A 17191-nucleotide genomic window follows, 5' to 3' on the forward strand; every position below is an offset into this window, starting at 1 on the left:
CAATATATAATTATATATTGAATAAGCATAACATAAACATCATTATTTCAGTTATATACAAATCTTTTTAATTGAAAAGACACACCTGGTAGCAATCCAGTTAGGGCCTGAAAATCCAGGTCAGGCAATCAATTCTGTCCTCTCAGATTAGCTGGTGAAGTGATGTCTGTAGAGGTTGCACACTGGCAGTATATATGCTATTGTATATTAATGTGGTCATCATTGGGTAGATCAGGTGACATATGCCTAAATCGAACCATTAATAAGAGCAATACTGTGCTGTCAATGCTGATATTTCTGTCCCACTGTCATGGTGACTCATTGGCTTCAGTACTTTTTTGGTCACTGACCCAACACAAATATCCAGAATGTCAGAAGTGTTTATCTGAATACTTGTATTGAATATTCAGATCGATATGACAGTCATGCATCCTCTAATTTCTTTTATAAAACATTTCCTTCAGGAGACAGACAGTCACCTTACAAATGTAATATTAAGACCTGAAAGGTTGTAAACTTTTTTAATTACAACAGTTAACATCTAATAACAAAATCACCAATGTAATCTATTTATTAATCTGCAAAATATCAAATTACCAATAAAACTTGATTGGTTTTCTATTTCCTTACTGCCCTATGCAAAACTAACAAAAAAAGTTTAACCTGGATTCCTACTTTAAGGTGTTCTATTTCCTTACTGCCCTATGCAAAACTACCAAAAAAGTTGAAAATGGATTTCCACTTTAAGATGTGATTGTGTGTTCTATCTGATATGTCATATTATGACACGCAGAATTTAAATTCTATGTCTCCATTTTGTGATAGGACACTTGTAATGAGCTGGAATCTCTGCGAGATTTGCTAGAAACGACTCAGAAAGAAGTAATGAAAATGGAGACACATCTGAGGGAAAGTCAAATCACAGAAGAGGACTTCAGGTAATAGGATGATTATTGCAATAAAAATATTGTCTTCTGCCTCTACTGCACACCATGGTGACCCAGCTGGTCCAGCCTGTGAACATTCATCATATTATCATCTTCAGGTACCAGGGACACATTTCCCCAACTTGTCATCCTGTATTGTCCATCAGGTAGCCATTTAGAGACCTCATGTGTCAGGCTTAAAAAAATTGTGGAAGAGTGTTATGTTATAACAAGTATCCATTATCTTCTATAACTATTATCTTCCATGTCACTGCACAATAGAAAATGCATAGAACAAAAATAAACAACAATAAGCGAATACATATAAAGCCCAGATGAACAGCTAACCTTGAGAATTGTATTGCAAAGTAAAATAAGGATGAATTTATACAACAGTTATACACATAAAGAAGAGGATACAGATAGTGTACTAAATGGGTACTGTATCTGTGGAGAAGCAGCCGTGTTAACCTAGGGTTGAATTAGGGTCCAACCTATATCTGTTAGTTAATTTAATTATTATTTACTAATTAATTAATATTGATTAATTAAGTACAATCTTACAGGGATTGAAAATGATTTAAACATAGGTCTAGTATGAGTATGTAAAGCTGAAGAACTAATCATGTCTAGTAGAGACATTTCAGGAGAAGATGGAGCAGCTAAGGTCAGTACATACTGGTATGACAATCATGACAAATAGTATGACAAATGGCTACAGATAAATGGTATAGGATATATGGGAAAAAACAACTTCAGGATGAATCTAGGAGCTGTATTGCTTCTATAATTATTTTTACAATATTGGTATGTAAGTGGTGCATCAGTTTAAACTGAAATTAAATCTTGACTATTGATATCAGTAGAAAACATTATTTTTCCTTAGTTTTGGATATTAAGTGTAGTGTAAAACAAAGCCATAGGGATTTTAAAGAGACATAATGTTGGTTTTGTAAAAAAGCTTGGAAGAATGTTTCTGAGAGAGTGAGAAAATAAGTTTCACAAAACACAATGTTCTTGTAATGCAATAGATGTTCACACATCCATCCAAAATCTTCAGTCCTGTGTTTATTAAAGTATATGTAAACTCATAACCCACATTGTCAGTATATATTCAGTACAGCTTGCATTTACTTTAAGGACCTGAGTAGGACCACTTTCTTATACTTACGACCTCTGCCCTATAATTGTACAAATAATGTATTTATTTTTCACCTCACCTACACATAGATTCCCATCTGTCCACAATTAAATTGCCTGATTTTCGGTCAAACTTTTCACACCTATAAAATGGTTATACACTTTCTCCCTGCCCAGTTCTTCAGAAGCTCCCATCCATCTTTCTTTCTCCTCTAACCATTTACTACTAGGTAGTCAACTCCTATCACTTTCAGTCTCTGCATTCCCATGTCTGACAGGGAGCCCATAACCTTCTTTGTCATGTTATAGTATGCTTTACATGTAGTCTGTTTTCTTATTCCTTTGTTATTTAATGCACACTACCACATATTATAATTACCCTTTATCAGTAAATGATTGTAATAAAATACAGTTTCATGTGCTGTTTTACAGGAGAGAGTTGGTCATCCTGGAATACAAACGTGGTGAATACATGAAGGAACTGCAAGAACTAGAGCTGGAACTGGAATCTATACGGCAGCAATGTTCCAGCACACACAGCGGTCAGATAACTAGCTATCAGTACGAGGTATGATTTATTGAAGTAAAAAAAATACAGTTTATTTTTACTTGGTGTTATATATAAAATAAATGAGGTCTTCCTGATAAAATGAAATTCAATGATTTTACATTTCTTTTAACAAGATCTCTTCCTTGACTGCGGAACGAGATGAGTTGAGAGCACGCATAAGACACTTGGAGGGCAGTATTTCATTTATGGAGCGCCAAGAACTGGAACGACAACTTGCCAACACTAAATCAGAGCTGTTCTCTGAACAGAGGACAGCCAGAGCCAAGATAGAGAAACTACAGGAGGTGAGATCATAGAATCAGCTGATAGTTTTCATAAAGGACATTTATACAGATCCTGACATTGCTTATATAAGTAGACTGTACATGCTTAGAGAGAGAGAGAATTTTACAGAACTTGACTTTGCTTTTGTTAGCAGACCATACATTCTAAGGAACATTTATTTATACAGTTCCTGGCATTGATTTTATTAGCAGGCTGTACATACTAAGGGTCATTTATACCGAGTTTCACATTGACTTTTTGAGCAGACTGTATGTACATTATAACAAACATTGATACATATTATGACATAGCTCTTGTAAGAAGACCATACATACTTAATTTAGAATTATGTAACTGATGTATTATGATTTTTATATATAAAATGTGTAATACCTCTGCAGTGACCGTATTGGATTTCTTTTATGTAATTGGTGTATGCTATGTTTGTTAGTATATTTATTTATCCATATGTACCATTTACTAGATAAGTGATTCTTGTAGGACCCTTACCTTGGCTATAATCTAAGCACTACGGGATGGCCTAAGCAACTGTCTAGTTAGAGAAGTGTTATAGTGGGTAGTAGAATATGCATTTGCGCTCACATATTTAGGATGAATAGGGTGAATATTTAGGTACACAGCTTTGTGTGATGTGCATAATACAGTTCCACAAATCCTACTCCAACACTGATCTCACTTGATTTACAGAATTTGGAAGAGTCACAGTGTAAGCTGGAGCAAACTAGGATGGAATGTGCAGAAAAGCAGGAAACAAATAAGCAGTTAAAGTCCCAGCTCCATGAACTCGAAAAGAAGTATGAGACCCAGAACCAGGTAAGACTTCAAATTAAAATTAAACAAGTACTTACAACTCCATATCTGAGAATTAGGGATCATCCATTTGTGTTCCTCCATATACATATATCAGAATATGCATTTAAATACATATGAATGCCCCCTAACTCTCAGATAAAGGTGTATTGTCATTTATGATATACACTATTTAAATACTTGATGTATGTCTCAAACTTCTCCTGATGAAGCAGACTTGATGTCTGTAAAACGCCGTTGAGACAATTAAGTGCCTTTATAAAAAGTTGATTTTGAAGACTATTATATAATTTTGTGTTTTGTTTGGCTTTGTTGAATAAAATTTGACTTTTAAATTGATTAGGGTAGTAATTTGATGCCTAAAAAGTCCCACTGGTAATACTTTCCACTTTTCTTCTTGTATCAAGGATGCTGCCAGTGTAGCATCTGTAATGGGTCTATACCCAAAAATTAATTTATTGTGCAATTAATTTATTATTTTATTGCAACTCTTAGATCTGATGGCTGTATTAATTTCCTTTTTTCATGCTGCACTTTCTACAAGTACAGAAAAATATCTTTGGATCTTGCCAGGTATTCATTGTCCTTAACTAACTAACCAAGGTATCCAGTGTTTGGAACTTCCTGTGTACTAAACTAAAATCTTTAACAATGTTAACAGTTTTTCCAAACATATCCCTTGAACTCCCCACATAATGAAAATGGGAAAAGGGGGTTCGTATTCAAAATAAGGAGTGTGGCTTAGGGTGACAACACTGCTCAATCTTAGGACAGGAAATGTGCTGTTGACAGAATCACCAAATAAAAATAAAGGTTAATAAGCCTTATCATTTTGCATCTGACGATAGTGCCATCTAAAGCTGCGTACACATGTCAGATTTTTATCGCCCGATAATCGGCATCGGCCAGATATCGGGCAAAAATCTGCCGTGTGTACAGTCGGTGTCGTCCATCGTCCGAACGACCGTCCTGGCGGATCCACGGACGATGGACGACAACCGATCCTAATGAAAGGGAAGGGGAGAGCGCATGCAGGGTGCCGCTCCATCGCTCTCCCCCTCCATGCATCTTGTAGTCCTTTGTCGTTGGAAAGGATCGTGAAAGATCCTTTCCAACGACAAAAATTGCACGTGTGTACGCGGCTTTAGGCTCTCTACATCTGTGGTTCCCATAGTACTGCATATGAAATCAGTTTTGTGACCAGCCAATTAGGGTTTGAAAAATCAGTTAAGACTTGACTTAGGCAAACTGGGAAAGGAAACGTTTATCACCTGATGAATACCTCAAATGTAGCATACAATGACACCGTTTAATTAGTTGCTTTAGTTCTACTTCTAATTTTTTTTGCATTTATCCTCACTGAATAAAGCCAGCTACATGCAACCACCATAGGAGCAGGCCGCCAATTTTTGAGCTTTTTGAGATGACAACATAGGGTCTTCTGCTCAAAATTCAAGGCAAGATTAGTCCTGCTCTATTCTCTAGTTCTGTAATACAGAAAACCGCCTTCTCATTTCCAGGCAGGGTGATAATGCTGCTTGGGATTTCTGTGCAGCAGAGACGGGATGTTAGGATCTCTTTGGATTTGTCAGACTCTTTGTGTACTTGCAGCATTTTATGGGTAAATCTGTTTTTAATACCTACTAAATCACTGAACCAGAATGAGTCTGTAGCTCAGGTGTTCAGTTATTTGCCATACAACTGGTAGCTGCATGCTTGGTCTTGTGACTGAAATACAGGAAATTTGCATTCTTTAAAATGAGCTTAGCAGTGACAGCTTACATACTCTCTAGTGGTAGATCCACTTTAACAATATCTGATATTTCTATAGTAATAAAGATGGTCATGTGTATCTATAAGTATGTGCAAGATGTTGGGCTGGAAAGATGAATGCAAGTCAACTGAAACACATTTAGATGTTGCAAGGGGGTTGGAGCTGTAAAACCAATTGGTTAAGTATCTGTTTTTAATACTCAGTATAACAATTCTACAGAAATGGATTATTGGAGAAATAATAATTTTGCAATTGTTTTCAAAATTGAAATGATGGAGTGTTTGGCTCTATTTAGGAAACATCTGACACTAAGGTTGGTAATTTTCAAATGTAACAGCCAACAGCTAAATGTTAGTTGTGGGTTACGAGAGGAATCAAGACACCCAGGGCAGATAAATAAAGAGGGGGAAGGGAAAGAGGAGAAGAATAAAGCAATCTATCTTGGATGGAAGACTTCAAATGCATGTGAGCAACCATGCAGAACCAATAACAAGTATAAAAACTTTGATACCATCTAGTGGATAGTTTTGGGTATGGCATGGTAGAAGAACCTTAAAACAGTTTAAATCGGTGCAAAGATTAGCACCAACATTTCCGGTGTGGATTAACAATAAGGTTGTTCTACCTAAATACATCTCCAACTGAACGATCATCATTTGTATGTTTGTTTAATAATATAGTTTCCACTTTACTTGCAATATCATGTAAACCATCATATTCCAGATTACTGTATTTTCTTAATTGACTAAATAAGTAACAAAACTGATATGATTTATTCTTATTATATACACTATCCGGCCAAAAGATATGGATCCAATTATGACACCTGCACTATATGACCATGTGTATGTAGACCTCTTCATTTATGATGTTTAGGTGATATTCCTTTTCTGTTCTGACAGAACTGTACTATGCACAAATCTGGTCCATGCAGTAACGCTTGATAATGGAGGAATGCCACTGACCTGTACATAGTCTTGATTCCAACCCTATGTTGAGTTTATGTAACTCCTTTGGGATAGATTGTATTGTCAATTACATGCCAAGCCTTCTAGTTCTACATTAATATGCAACCTCACGTGTTCTGTTGAGTAAATGAGCACAATGTTCCACAGGGGCACTTCAAAATCTTGTGGAAAGCCTTATCAGAAGGGTTAAGACTAGTATGGCTGTAATGGAAACCAACTCAATATCAATGGTTAGGGCTTTGGAATGAGATGCCATGAAGCTCTAATAGGTGTGATGGTCAGGCCACAAACATTTGTCTAAATTGTGTATTATATGAAATAACTCTTTGTGATAACGCTGCAACATATTTTATGTGTACAGATTCAGGTGGAAGAAGCCAGAAAACAGAAAGAAGCATTTACTCAACAGATTGCTGACCTAAATATCCAGGTCAGAGATCAAACCACAAGAATATCTTCTTTGGAAAAGATTCTCTCTGAAAAGGAGCTGGATCTACTGAAGCATAGAGATGTCATATCATCCATGAGGGCTGAAAAAGAGGTGCAGACCTTGGCTACTGAAGCATTAAAGGAGGAGCATGACAAGCGTCTGGCTGAGATGCAAAGTCAACATCTACTGGATAGGGTAATGCTTAGCTATTGTAGATTGGAATGCTCCCATAGTGATTGGAAATGGGCAGGGGTGGAGTTTTGTTTTAATTTTAAAATTTTTATAAATTTCTAAAGTAATGTTTTAAATGTAAAGAACTATATAAAATAGTAATAAAATGCACCCAATACAGTAGATACACAGAGAAATAGGGGTTTTCTAAAGAGTGAAACATCTACAAGCTGTTTACCATCAGAATATCTTTCTAAATAATGGTTGAATGACAAATATCTGCAGTCCTTCTCCTTTTGAAATGAGAGCTGCTTAGCTGAGACACAACATGTCCTGTCTGATGGTTGGTGCATTTGTCAACCAAGCATTTTGTTTTTGAATAGAGGGCACTCGCTATCAATCATAAATAAACATAATACCACAATATTGTATTCAATCATTGACTCTTAAATGATAACAATTTGTTATTATGTTTATATGTCTCATTGTAATTGCTGGTTACAATTCTGTATTCATTGCAAATGAAAACAGCGCCACCTAGTGGACAATTTGGGACCTTTAAACACCTTTCAAATCTGCAGGCAAATGCCACCTGCGAATTCTATTTTTCTCTTGTATTGTCCTGTTAGAATGAAGTTTACAAAAACAAATAAATAAGTGTATATAATGTGAACAGGATGACATTAAAATGGCATTGCTGGTCCACTTTTATCATACTATTGCAATTTATGTTACACAGAAAAATCTAAAATTAGGCCTTTTTTCCATTTATTCAGGAGGCACACATTGCAAAACTGAAGGAGGAAATGCAAAACCAAAAACAGAAGGAGCTCCAACAGGTAAGTTGCTGATTTATAATAGACCTACTTGTTATCTTTAAGTTACAGTGTAACCGAATACAGTGGCATAGTTAAGTATTCTGACTTAATTGATGAATCCTGTCAGTTTCAGTCCCCTCCAAAACTGCCAATCGTCTCAAAATTGATTTCTGAACATGCATTAATTTTTCTGGTCACACTTCCAACTTATACAGGGTTTCTAAGGACATCACTCACACTACCTTTTTTATCTGAAAAACCCTTTAAGATGTCAGATATTCAGATATTTTATCTTTTAGGCACACACTCAAAACCTACCCTTTCAGCCTGTCTGTGATGGGTTCCCATCTTTCCAGGTCATATATATATATTTAGATAGATAGATATGTCTAGTAGTAGTTGGTTGCATTTGATTGGACTGGTTCTTTTTAATAGGGAAAACTCCTGCAGCTCTTCACACTGCTTCCCTTTTCCACCAACCTTTTTTTCTGATATCTGCTATTATTTCACTGGTATTATCAGTTAGGACTGTATAAATCGGTACTAACGATGATCATTTTATTTCATTGGTACGTATGCGAATCATAAATTTTATTTTGTTTTTCTCTCCTGATAAAAAAAAATCTTCCATAGACTGTAAACTGTTTCCTGTGTTATTTGCTGCTGAAAATATCAATTCTCCTGCTGCTGTTTGGTTGCTACTTGTCAGTTCTGTACTCTGCATGTAAGGCCCGGATCTGTGTCGGTATTCCCCAGACACCAATCCCCCAATCTATGCCACAGTCTTCGCCTATAGCAGCCCCCGCTCAGCCTCCGGAGACTGGTTGTGTCTCCCAGCACTCGGTTGTCCCCAGGACTTGGTTCGCAAAGGATGATGTCTGGAGAGAGGCCGGCAGCCGACCCGGCGCCCACTAAATGCAGAATACAGAGCCACACATGCAGAGTAAAAGACAGGAATCCAAAAACTAGCCAAGGTCAAAAACACAGGAAATCAGAGGTCGGTCCAGGCAGAATTCAAATGGGTAATCAGAAAACAAGCGTAGGTCAGTAACGGGAAACTGATCCTGCAACTCCAGTGCTACCGTGAGCTCAGCCGCCGGAGGGAATAGGCTCCGTGCACCCTCCTGCGGTTGAGGTATCGCCTGGGTACTTACGCCCAGAGAACGCCTCCTAACACTGCATAGTTCAATTGTCTCCTTAGAAGTTTATGAAAATTTCCTGACTTCTCAGGGCTACACAGGAACTGGAAATAGTCAAGTAGCAAAATAATTTATGAATTATTAACGCCAAACTTTTTTAGGTTTTGGATAAAAAGTGTTAGTACTTTTAGTACAGGTTTTAGTGTTTTTCAGGGCTTGCATGGAGGACAACCAGGCAGGGACCTCCCCAATGTAGCTTCTGAGCGTGTTAAAACTTTTCAGAAATTCTTATCTTTCCCCACTCTATTCAAAGGCTATAGATACATGTTAAGTATATCTTACACATTAGGGTCTTCCAAATACCGTGTTTTCCCGAAAATAAGACAGGGTCTTAATTAGGGTATTAATTTTACCTCTGAAAACCGCATTAGGGCTTATTTTCAGGGGATATCTTATTTTTCTCATGTACAAAAATCTATATTTATTCATGTACAAAAATCTGTACATGTATTCATTCATGTACAAAAATCTACAGAACATGCCCACATATGTGAACACACATACTGTTATGTGAGAGCACTATAATATGTGGGGAATGCATTCTCCCTATGTTTGCCCCCACATATACAGTGCCCCCACACAATACAAAACACCATTTGCCCCCCTAACATTTAGAATCTTTCCCGAAAAATCATTGGTGTCAGTGGAGTCAGCATTTGGTTTAAGAAAAAAAAGTACTCACCACTACTGATACCATACTCCGATTCCGCAGTGTCCCAGCTGCTTCCGTGCTTTTCTCTTGGCATCCCTCTGCCGCCGGGTACCACGTGACCGCACTCTCCGAAGTCTGCTGCAACGGGCTTATTTTCGAGGTAGTGCTTACATTTCCCCCTTGCATGATTAGCATGCTAGGGTTTTTTTGGGTAGGTCTAATTTTCGGGGAAACACGGTAGCAGCTTCCTGGAGTTATTTCTTTACCAGGTGCCTGGTAATGATACTTCCTAAACACAATAGTTTCATCTTTTAAAACATAATTGATCATGTGCTGATCTGAATGAAAAGCCTTTTTGGTAAGGTAGCACACAAGATTTGTTCAATCTATTGTAGATATATTGTGATTTTGACCCCTGTTCTACTGTATTATCCAATTTCAGTTTGCAGAAGGTATGGAGCAAGTCAAAGCAAAAGCTCTTCAGGATCAGGCAGAATCCCTGAAAAAGGAAATGGATAAAGTAGTAAATTCTCTGGAGGTAATACACAGATGTGAAACAAATTGTGCTATGGTGCATGACTAGAACATGCTTTGTATCTATATCACCTCTGACCTCCTATTCCATCAGCAGGAATGAAATATACTCATTAAATGAATGCTGAAAGATCCTGCCCCCATAGGTCCAAAGAGAACAAACCATAAACGAATTATCAACATTGTCACTGGGTTTCAATTTTACACAACCCAACAAATGTTTCTTCTGTCTGCTGCATTCTGGGTTGTGGCTTCTAAAACATTGTCCATTTATAGAGATGGCAACAGTCTATGACTGCTCAGTGGATGTCAGGCCGCCCACTTGTAATTACAAAAAAGGACACATGAAAGAGTGACAACACAGGAGCACAATTGGGGGACAATTGTCATCCTATTATAGGGTATTCCTAAACAAGGATCTTTATTTCAGAAGCACCAGGTATTATTTCAATTAAAGGTGCATATTGAAAAACCTTTTATGTGATTTTAGTTACTGTGTTAGATTATAATTGAATTTGTATAACAATAGTTAAGGCATATAAAGATTATGCGAACAATGCAGCACTGTATCCATAAATGCATCACATATGTACAAAATTAATGTTTTTGCAAGCAGGGTAAATTCATGACTTTGATTTGATTTAGGCCTTTTGCAGTTACTGTACAAAAGAAATGAGACTAGGGCAATTAGAGGCAATACAAGGGCCACTCTCTTCTTCAATGCTTACAAGAAACATGCTAATAGGAGAGAAAAGTAGACTGACAGAGAGATGGGCTTACCAGTTTGCTGCTTTTTATTTCACTGTCCCGTTACAGGCATAGGGAGGGATAACACTTGTAAGTGTTAATGAAGTGAAAGATCAGATCTTCAATATGTATAGTTAACTTTGAGAGTCATAGTTTAGTACCTTTCTTGCTGGGCTCTTAGAACATACATTTCTATATTTCAGATGAAAGATAAAGAAATTACAAAGCTGAAGGATACTCTCAGGTCACAGAAGGAAAGCATGAAAAAGTTAGCTGTAGAAATAAAACAAGAAGCAAGGGAGTTGGTAAGAGATGTTTCTACATTTTACCACCTTATCGTTACCACAACAACATTATGTGTAAGTGTTGGTTTTGCCTTTCTGTTTCTCACCAAACAGGTGCACAATACACTGCTGCGGGAGCAGAAGAAATGGGAGAATGAAAAGAGAGATGCACTGCAGATACAGAGACACACACTGGAAGAGGAGAAGCTACGAGACCTTGCAGATCTTAGAGAGGCTTTGGAAAGAGAGCGCAGGACATCAATGGCGCTCGAGAAGAAAATTGCTGATCTGCAAAATGTAAGATACTAGGTTAATACAGGTCTCGGGTGATCATAGAAGAACTAATATTAAACCCCCTAACTCCCACTACCCCGTAAGACATCATGTAGGTTTTATTTGTACATCCTGTGCACGATATACTCCAAAGCCACCATTCAGTTCTATCACCAGTGCTATTTAAAAATAGGGGAAACCTCTAATCCAATGTTGCAGATGAGGTGCCCTGTAGTTGCCACTTTGGGGTCCTTTTTTCTTTTTATGCCTGTGATCAGTCAGGAGATTGTAAGGGAGGTGATGTTTGTCCTGAAATTAGCTTTACAATTTATCTCCAGCCAGCTCATTTCAAAAACCATTTTAAAACATGTATTAACTGTTTTTCTGTTATCTATTAGAAGAATTTTCATTCACTTACCCTAGTGACTTTTTCACTAGACAGTAATACATTTTTTTAAAAAACTTTAAAAAATCCAGAGGTTCTACCTGAAAAGAGTATCGCTGTCCATGCACTTTTAACCATATACCTAACAAGTTATAACGTTTACATATAAAAATACTCCAGCTTTACCCTTTCCAGATACTTCCAGATTGGATTTACCATTTCCTAAAATTTTCCAATGGCAGCCCACATCTCCTTGTAAACACACATTTTAACAAGTAAAGTCATATTTTAACATGCCCTTGAAATGCCACATTGGTGCCATATGCATTAATTAATTAATTATTGACTAGATGTATACAAAAAAAATGTGCTGCGGATTTCCACCAGCAATCATCTGGTTTGGTCTAAATGTCTAAAACTTGTATAAATGCTGTCATCTTTCGCCTTTAACCTCCCTAGCGGTAACCCCGAGTGTGACTTAGGGTAGAAAAAAGTTGCTAAAAGTGGTAACCCCAAGTCACACTCAGGGTTGGAACACCTATGGAAGGTTAGTAAATACAGCGCTTACCTGACCTGCCAGGGTCCCGCGCCGTCCAGCGCCGCAATCACCGTCTTATTTCTTCTTCCTGCTTCTGCATCCGATGAGTCACCGGGGGAGTTCAAGGTGTGTGTGTACGTCCCGGCCGGACAGGGCGGGAAATTCAAAATCCATTTGTATTGCATTCAATACAAAATAACTATATTGAATGGAATACATTGGATTTTTATGTGTAAAAGCAGTACACTGTCACAAGAACATTTATTTTACAGTATATATATTAGTATGAGTATATTGTGTATTTTTTTTTACATTTAAAAAAAAATTTTTTTTAAATATATATAGGTTTTTTTAATTTATTCAATTTATTGTTTTTAAATGATTTTGTGTTTCAAACTTTATTATACTTATACTATTATATTATACTGTAAAATAAATTTTCATGAAAAACAATGCACCGCTTTTAGATATATAAAACGGGAAAGAAATGAACCGCTAGGAAGGTTAATTTTCTTGCATAATGAGTTTTAAATTCTTTGTTGATGTATAGTCCTTTAGAAATGCATGTAGACACCTATAGCTTCCTTTGTATATGTACTGAATATTTGCCTGATTTAATCACCAGATAATCCAGGAGCATGAGATTCACCAGCGTGCTCTACAGCGTGAGAAGCAAGAAGCTCTGGATGAACTACGAGCGGTACTGAGGGAGGAAAAACAAGAGGAGCTGAGGAGGCTCGAACAGGACCTAACACAAGTATGTCTGGTAAAATTGTAATTGGGAGATTCTTTCGTTTATATTACATAAAGTGTCACTAAGGTAAAAAAAAAAAAAAAAAAAAAAAAAAAAAAAGGAATTTTGATCAATTTTTTTTAAATTGTTCAGTAAGTCCCTATAAATACCTTGTATCTTCTGCAGGGAACTGCATATCCTTAATTCCTGTGGCTGCATTTTCATGCTCTGTTTAGAATGTCTTTCTTTGTAGCCAGAAATCGTTAAAGCCACCAGAAGCCTTTACACAGTGCTTACAGAGTGCTTGATGTGCAAAATAAATTCCTAATGTGAGGGGTGTGAGTTTGGATCTTTACGTTGAGAATTTTTTCCAAGAATTGGTCATAACGTTTGTAAGCTCCCATTTCTTTATTATATGTTAATTCCTTATTAGGAATAAATAGAATATAAGCAAAATGCCAACCTTACATACATCTAGGTAAATTGGCTGTATTTTTCCTGGAAGGAAGTAAAAACAAAAGTTTATGTCACATTCTGAATAATCCCAATTTCCTTGCAGGTTAATGACACTTTGGGATGGGAAATTCAGTGTTTAAGTTGAGCTCTATGGCCTTTTACAGGGCTGGCATCATGGCATAAATGTGGGTGTGCACAGATGTCCTTATATGTCTTTTTAGCTATTTAGGGATTCTTTATACTAAAAATTAAAAAATGTGAAAATTGTAGAACTGATATAAAGAAAGCAATATGTGTACAATCGTGCTCTGTTGTTTAGGAAAAGGAGAGAGACATAGAACGTCTGAAACACAGATTACAGGAAATGGAAGAAGAGCAACATGTACTGAGAGCAGAAAAAAACGAATCAGTTTTTAGAGAGAGAGAGGCTCTGGCCCAAGCTGAGCGATCTGAGAGAGCCTTGGCCAGAGAGATCAATGCTGTATGTGAGCGTATCCAGTCTGCCCCAGCAATGTCTAAAATGCAGAGCCCATCACGCAGCAGACACGGGTAAGTAGCATTTCATAAATTAGTGACATAAAAATGTAATGATTCACACACTAACAACAAATAAAATCTTACAGAAGTCCAACCCGCCTGTCTACCAACCAAGCAATGCAGATGCTGCATGGTGTAGGTGAGGAAACCAACCAGTTCATTCATGAATTACAACAGGAAGTTGAGGCACAAAAGCGCACTGTCATTCATGTGCAAAGAGAGAAGGTAAGTGAAACAGGGCAGAATAGTGATTATGTATATTTACCTTTTTTATGTAATATATGTCAAGTGTATCTGATATTCCCTGATATTTATATATATATATATATATATATATATATATAAATATATATATATACCCACAAAATTCCCACAAAAGAAAAGAGACCACTTTTGTTTATATCACATATAGTACATAGGAGGCCCTTTCTGAAAATTTATGAAGAGAAACTAAAGGTGAAAATATATATATATTTTTTTATTCAATCATGTCTAAAAATATATATATATACACTTTGCATGATACAGAATAGTTAACCTTTGATGGTTGGCTCAAAGAGTAGGAAAAGGGGAACCCGATCCTGGAACTGGAGCTTATATATTCATTGGGTATACAGCCCAATGAAGATCTTTGGTCCAGTAGTATTACCACTTTTTATGTGAAGGAACAACCTAAATAATGAATCATATTAAGTGGGGTTAGTATAAAAAGTATATAGAAAGTTTAAACTTTCATCAACATCTTCCAAAGCACTGTACATAATGATAAATAAAAATCACTATAATATTATATAAATACATAAAACAGCAATCTGGTATAGCAATGGGGTGTTTGTTTACAAAGTGATCAATACAGGTTTAAACAAAACACATATTTTCTTTTAATCTTTTCAATATGTTTTAATAGGAACGGGAGCTGCAGCAGCTAAAAGAACAGCTTCAATTAGAAAAGGAAAAAGCACTGGAACTGATGAAAGAAAGACTAATACAGGTGATTAGTGAAAAACGTAAATATAAAAGAGTTGCCTGTTCAAGAGTTCAAAGAGATTTTACCAAAGTGTTTTCCACAATAATAAGCCTACATCATACTACGTTAAGTACAACAGTAAAGATTTTTCAATTAACTCTTTCTGAACAGAGCTTCATGTGCAACTGCAGAGATTTCGTAAAGAATTGGACTGAATGCAATGTTTTTGCCAAGCAGGTCACATCAGCTCCCTCTTTTGACAGCCTTAAAATAAACAATAATAATATGCAAATTTATACTTCTTTTTATTCCATCGGTCTTTCATCCAGTTATAAATCAATTATTGTATAAGCAGTTATTATACAAAAGAGTATTACTTGTCAGTATGTTTTGTGACACGGAGTGTCTGAACCCATTACAGAATTTGGAATGTATTTGGAGACACCATTTGGTTACTTTTCTTGAAATTACTTTTGTAGATGAAACGAAGGACATGCCAGCATTCTGTCATTGCCTTTATTTTTCATTTCTTACCCCTAATATTATGTGCTAACCCATGTATCTTAGGAACACATCGAGGAAATCACCAATCTACAGAGAGATCAGCTCCGGGAGTCGGGTGGAGCTGAGAACCAATCTTTGAAACATCAGCTGCGGGAGAAGGATAATGAACTGCGAGCCATTCAGAGGAACATGGCCAAGTGGAAAGATGAAACTGCTACAAAGCTTGCCAAGAAATTTGAAGAGGAGCTTAATGCTGAACTTGAAAAGTAAGTCGGTAAATACAAGATGCATTTTGACAGGTATTGAAATAATCTTTGCATGCTACTGAAGTGTTCATTGTTTGTCTTCAGGACCTTTAGTGTAGCTGGTCAATAGGCATTCACAGGACTTATAGCATTGGACTGGCAGACATGATCCAATCAAAGATCTAGATGCTCTAGACTGGATCTAAGACCTCCTAAACCTAAAGTAAATATTTCCTCCTTCAGTAATATTTACATACATGTGGGGAGAAATCCTTCTCGTTTCTTTGTGAGTGCTCACTATTATTTGGTACTGCACATTTATCACAAGACTTACTTAAATTTTCACCACCAGTTGTTAAAAATAGGACATGTAGTGTTACCCTGAGAAAAATTAACAAAAATGTAAGAGTGATTATTATTTGCCTTGATTATGTTTTAAAAAATCACAGCTAATCATAACCAAGGAAGTGTAAAATATATTAGTACCATTCACAAGTATTTCTAATTATTCTTCTTTTCCTTCTCATTTTTTGCTGCCAGTATGTGGAATTTTGTGTTTCAGTAGCTCTTTTTTCCTACAGATGCAAAGTGGACTTTTTAAGAGAAAGGTAACATGTGAAGTACTGTAGCTGAAACAGTAGATATTAGTTATTTACATACATACTCTGTGTCCACACAAATGTTTTTGAGCTTTTAAAAGCAGACCTTCCATTAAAATACAAGGAACCACTATTTAGTATCATGGAAAAGTGCTCGGTAGGAAACCAAAAATCAGTAATCCAACAATTGAAGTCTCAATGGCACACACATATACAATATTCTGTCATTTTGTATGTGATGGTTGTATCAGAGCAGTGGTGCACAGTGCATGAGCTCATTCTCATAGTTTTTGGAATCCTAAAGTTTTTTTAAGAACCAACAGTAATCGTTGAGTGAAATCAGTGCTGACTAAAGCCAGGGTATAAGATAAATTTCTTTTTAACTTCACTTTAATTTTACCTAGTACTGTTACCTTGGAGGAATGGGGCTTTGTTAAGTTACTGTTTCCTTGTATTTTGATGTACGCGTAACAGTTTAAGTGTTTCCATAAATAACACTCTTGTCATACTCACATCATCATACAGCTCCATATTGGTTTCACTAACACAATTCATTTCCATGAGGCTGAAAGGAAGCATTACAGAAGATTGACAGTAATGAATATTGGATGAAAATATCTGATAATGGGATGATTATATCCAAAA

The 17191-nt window shown here is 36.4% G+C and overlaps 1 protein-coding gene across 1 annotated transcript in view; it reads left to right on the plus strand.

Annotated features, from left to right (window-relative positions):
• The window catches only part of LOC140333953 (uncharacterized), a gene marked incomplete in the record, with an annotated part of 37782 nt that overhangs the window by 16774 nt on the left and 3817 nt on the right, over positions 1–17191 (plus strand). The window contains 15 exon segments of the mRNA XM_072415993.1: positions 826–938; positions 2499–2634; positions 2751–2921; positions 3610–3735; positions 6836–7099; positions 7852–7914; positions 10187–10282; positions 11229–11330; positions 11424–11606; positions 13131–13262; positions 14014–14243; positions 14318–14456; positions 15139–15222; positions 15766–15968; positions 16529–16555. Coding sequence (XP_072272094.1) covers positions 826–938; positions 2499–2634; positions 2751–2921; positions 3610–3735; positions 6836–7099; positions 7852–7914; positions 10187–10282; positions 11229–11330; positions 11424–11606; positions 13131–13262; positions 14014–14243; positions 14318–14456; positions 15139–15222; positions 15766–15968; positions 16529–16555 — 2069 coding nt within the window.

The sequence above is a fragment of the Pyxicephalus adspersus genome, chromosome 6, assembly GCF_032062135.1.
Source record: "Pyxicephalus adspersus chromosome 6, UCB_Pads_2.0, whole genome shotgun sequence".
Classification (NCBI taxonomy): domain Eukaryota; kingdom Metazoa; phylum Chordata; class Amphibia; order Anura; family Pyxicephalidae; genus Pyxicephalus; species Pyxicephalus adspersus.